The sequence below is a fragment of the Montipora foliosa genome, chromosome 2 (genome assembly GCF_036669935.1).
Source record: "Montipora foliosa isolate CH-2021 chromosome 2, ASM3666993v2, whole genome shotgun sequence".
In the NCBI taxonomy this organism is placed as follows: Eukaryota; Metazoa; Cnidaria; class Anthozoa; order Scleractinia; family Acroporidae; genus Montipora; species Montipora foliosa.
The window spans coordinates 11,026,896-11,031,895 of record NC_090870.1 but is presented as its reverse complement, the minus strand read 5'-3'; the positions used below and the strand labels follow the sequence as shown (position 1 = coordinate 11,031,895).

General features: G+C 40.7%; 1 protein-coding gene and 1 long non-coding RNA gene across 2 annotated transcripts in view; one reads left to right on the top strand and one right to left on the bottom strand.

Annotated features, from left to right (window-relative positions):
- The window catches only part of LOC137989420 (uncharacterized), a 15,319-nt gene extending 14,922 nt beyond the window's left edge, over nucleotides 1–397 (top strand). Inside the window, exon 3 of the long non-coding RNA XR_011120884.1 lies at nucleotides 234–397. This is a non-coding gene — a long non-coding RNA (uncharacterized lncRNA). The remainder of the gene's footprint in view (nucleotides 1–233) is intronic.
- A 1,160-nt stretch (nucleotides 398–1,557) lies between these two features.
- LOC137991161 (tetratricopeptide repeat protein 37-like) overlaps nucleotides 1,558–5,000 on the bottom strand; it is a 7,761-nt gene continuing 4,318 nt past the window's right edge. The window contains exons 6-7 of the mRNA XM_068836277.1: nucleotides 4,471–4,588; nucleotides 1,558–2,159 (exon numbers count right to left, since the gene is read on the bottom strand). Coding sequence (XP_068692378.1) covers nucleotides 1,965–2,159; nucleotides 4,471–4,588 — 313 coding nt within the window. The 3' untranslated portion in view covers nucleotides 1,558–1,964. The remainder of the gene's footprint in view (nucleotides 2,160–4,470; nucleotides 4,589–5,000) is intronic.

Genomic DNA, 5,000 nt, shown 5'->3' with positions numbered 1-5,000 from the left:
TCTAGCAACATTGATCAGGGGAGGTGGGAGGGGGGGGGGGGGTAAAAAGAGAGCTTGTTTTTCATATTTGTGATCGTAGTTAGTCCAAAAGCAGAATTTCCTCAACAATTTTGTCCAAGATTGTACGTAAACTAGTACAAACTTACGCTTAATTGGGTAGAAGCGAATCACTTTAATATACGAATATCTCCATTAATTCTCTAATTCTTTTTTCTCGTTTGCTTCTTTTGCAGCTTGAGACATCTTAGACAGCCCATGCGTATTGCAGAATCAAAATAACGTACCGATTTGTGAGGGTTATATAAGAAACATAAGAAACATTAAAAGCCGAAAAAGGCTGCTAATCATAGCTAATAGCCTGTCAAGAGAAGAAATAAACTAAACGGACATTTGCTGACTCTTAAGTCTTAGCATCTTTTTGAGGTGAGTTTCGGCAGATTCTGCGATCTAATAACTGTAAGGCTGGAGTCATCTCTCAAGCCTGTGATCCCTCTGCGATCGAAGAAGATCTTATCCAAAAAACAATCAAGCCTGATTCGACCTTTAATAAACTCTCCCACCGCGAGTTGGACAAATTCTTATCGAATGTCCCTAACTTTGCACCACCACTGAACCGGACACTCGAGGTAGATGATATATGGGCGCTTTGGCCAGCCAAGCCACCGCGCCACTTATTTAGCATTGGAATAGGTACAAAAACATTTATACATCAACTCTATTATAAAGTGAAGAGCAATGCACCAGAGCCGGACACGAAAACCCCTCAAAACCAGCAGGTGGAAAAAACCGGGGAACGTGTACCGCCGACCAAGGCAGTGGTGCGACCCCGGGTTCTTGGGTATTCTTATTGAAAAACACTATTTCCAACGTATCATCTCCAGCACCAGTGACATAGCAGATAGGCGGGCGGTCACTAAATATCACAGTCAGTTGTTACTGCGAGGGCCGAGATGTCCTTTAGGCATAACGTAGACAGGCTCTACTAATGGCATTCTCCGTGGAAGGGAAGCGGGGCGCCCACCACGTACTTCTGCTCCAAGATCATGTGATGGACGGATAAAGTATCACATGACCTCCTACCTCCCCAGGAGATGGAACTTTGCATGACATGACATAACAATGACGAAGGACGACCGTAGAATGCCTCACTCGCTTAAAGGTCGCAAAATACAGACCGCGATCACGGGGCACTCCAAGCGTTTGCCACTCTCAACCAGGCCTCTGCTACGTGAGGAGCAATTTATGCTAATGAGGATTATCACAAATTACATTATTCTCTACTTTCTCAAATCCCATAATACACCTCTTTTACCCCAAAAATTTGCATAGGCATTGTTTCGATTTCTGTTGGGACATCTTCATGTCCCAGGAGAAATTGCACACAATGATTACGCAAAATCTTGGGAGGTAGAAGAGGTGTATTATGGGATTTGAGAAAGTAGAGAATTACTAGGAGAGCAAATAAATCTGAATAACATCGAAGAGCCAGATTTTCAGGATGGCTGGCAGTATATGCATGAGGGTTGTTTTCTTCGAGGCATAACGTAGACTTGAATGCTGATGGTTGCACGCTTTTATTACAACGCATAAAAGAGCACAAATTTACGATAGGTAATATTCACTGTACTATTAATTGTTGTTTCTTTTTTACAAACGAAACAGTTTGCCACATTGTTTCATAGTGGTTTCATCATCGTTCCTAACCGGGGATCTAGTAAGTAAGAAACTATCCACAAAGCCATTGGAATTTGGGCGCAAGACATTGACCTGCTCAAAAGCTTATAACTGAGAAAGTTAAATTGAACTCCACTGCTAAGGGCTACTCGCTGATCTTCATTGTACAAGCTACAAGCTATTTTTTGACGAAATTTAGCGACCATTCTCAAGAGTTATAACTAATTATGTACGTGCATGCCATATAGCATCTCAGAAGCTTCTGGGATGCTATATTATTCATAAAAGAACTAGTTGCACATTTCTTCCTCTACGCTGTAGGTACTTGGTGAATTCCAGAACACGCGTTCAGATGGATTAATATGAATGCATTTTTCGATTAGACGGCGTCTAATATTGGCGGCGAATTCTTTATTCTCTGCAACTCGATAATATAATAAATCCAAACGGGCATTTCCTACGATTTTCGCTTCAGCCAAAAGGTCCTAAAAAGACAAAAAAGGACTTATTATACCTATGTACCCTTACTTACACCTTCACATTTAAGGATTACTGGCGATCAGCGAACAAGTACACCAAATGCGAGCGACGGTATTCATTTTATTGCTAAAAGGTCTTCAGGAAGCTTACTATGAAATAATCCACACGGCTTCCACAAGCCGCGCACTACATAAGACCGGCGCGAACTGCTCGTGTCAAGGGTTCATTTTTCGTGTTTCTGTCTTAACAGTACTGAGCTTCTCAGGGACCAGGTTTAGACCCAAGAGGCGAAAATATCTCATTCTCTTTTTTTTTTCCTCAGCTCTTTGCTTCGGGTTTTCTTGGCTCTGTCCGCGTCTTAATACAGGGCTTTTGAAAGCAGCAAATTATTTATTTCGTATAAACCGCCCAATTAGGAGAGCGAGAAGCGGGTGAATTGTTCCGTTTCTTGATTTTCCTTGCAAAAGAGAAACAATCAGAGGTGGTGGAGAGTTGTAGCGAGACAAAGCTTGACTTTGGCCAATGACAACAGACTACGAGACGATCAAACGAACCAATCAAAACGAAAGATAAAAACATGTAGCCGGCGCCAGGCGCGTGAGAAAGAATGCAAGCAGGAGAGCCAGTATCATATACCCTATTTTCCATGACTGCTAAGACATTTAGACCTAATGTTTAGCGCCCGTTTTTCCGTTGTCCGAGAGATTCCACGAAGGACAAAAGTTCAGGATACAATGGCCTGCGTAGCAAGCGTTCCAATGCGAAGAAAAGTAGCTTTGAGCAGACTTAAACGGAGTCATTTTATAGAGTAGAGATTTAATGCACTGTGTATTAAAATAAACCAACCGTTCAAAGGAGAGAAAAATGTTATCCAGACTTTGCACATTCTATCTTTCATGGTTGAAATTTCTTTTTCAGTAAGCAAAGAAGCGCCTTGTGTTACCTACACGCTTTCTTTCTAGTCAAATTTTAAACAGTGCCTCGAAAAAACACGAAGCATCGCCATCACGGCCCGGTTGTTCAAAAGCCGATTAACGCTAATCCCAGATTAAAAATTAACCAAGGAGTTTATTTCTCTACTCCAAAATGCTGTTCAACGCTGATAATCAGCAAAACTTTACATTACAAGAAGTCAATCTTGAAAACAAAAATAAGCGAAAAAAACTTTCACCAAAAAGTTGAAAACTTGAAACAAAAGTTTACGCTTATCCTGGATTAAGCTAATCGGCTTTCGAACAACCGGGCCCAGATCAATACTGGCTTTTTACGAGCGGTTTTTTGCGCCATATGAAAATTAATGGGAGGGTTATAAAATAAATAAACCCTTTCTGGCTTGCTGGTATGTTGTCTGATAATGTCCGTGGCTGAGAGATTGTCCTCAAAATTTCATATTTGCCCTCTCAGCTGCGGACACTATCAGCCAACATACCAGCCACCCGAAGGGCGGGGTTTATTTACCAAATATACCGTATACCCTGATATGGAAACTGATTGCGTCAAGTGCTGCCAAGCTGGGCCCGGTTGTTCAAAAGCCGATTAACGCTAATCCCAGATTAAAAATTAACCAAGGAGTTTATTTCTCTTCTCCTAAATGCTGTTCAACGCTGATATTTGGCAAAACTTTACATTAGAAGAAGTCAATCTTGTAAAACAAAAGTAAACGAAAGAAATTCTCACCAAAAAGTTGAAAACATGAAACAAAAGTTTACACTAACCCTGGATTAAGTTAATCGGTTTTCGAACAACCGGGCCCTGGAAATTTCCGAGTGCCAGAGCATTCAGAATGTATTTATTTACTTATTATTTACTTTTAAAAACTTTATTTGCACAATAAGGATGTTAAGATAATGCAAGAAAGGGAATTTTCAGTAGAAAATGAAAAGGACGTTACATGAGCATCAACATCATTAAAACTTGATTGAAGAAGGATTTGAACGTTGAGCAATGGATAAAAGTATAACCCACAGTGTCACCCTCATCACAGTATATATGTAATGAAAATTTAATAATGGAAGAATAATTGTTCAAAATTATTTTATTTTTTTGAAAAACGCAAATTTCAGCCGGATCTTTGATGTTTGCCATTAACGTAAAACTAAATCTCTCTATCGTCGGCAAAGTTTCCAGTCGTTTGGCAATTATATTCTAAAACGGATCTCAACCGAATGTTTGCCAACATTGTTTGTACGTTCAGTTGCATGTTGCACATCGCCACCCAATAGAATGTTGCAACGTTAGCCGTAGCTAGTCGATGGCCACAGATGATACACTCCTCAACCCACGCAACACAACGGTATCATTAGAGGGTTATCCTACCTGTGCAGCAGGAACATCCTTTTTCTTTAGATGAACTAAGAGAAGCCAGTATTGAGCCACAGCAGACCCACCCACTGTTGGGTCGTCAAGAACATGTTGAAGGGCTCTTTTTGAAGACCTGAAAGAATGATTAAGTGGGCAAAGTTAAATTCATAAGTCACGCACAAACTGTAAGAAACCCAACAAATCCAGGGCGGATTCCACCGTTTTGTGGAAATCGGTGTCATCAAGTCAGGGTGACCACGAATGGCGGGAAATGGTGTTCAAAACAATTAAAATACTGGAAGGATGTCCCTGTAACCCTCAAGGGAGAAACCGTTCATAATCTTGGATATAATCATAACCTTGGACATGGGTCAAGACTGTTCTTATTAAGGCCTGTTTCAAACGTCGAACTTTACATGTGCCGAATCTAATGCAAATGATCGAAAACAATAGATTTTTCTCATTTGCATTAGATTCGGCACATGAAAAGGTCGACGTTTGAACCGGGCCTTAGATACGTGCGTGATAACTCTGTTATGTTGCTC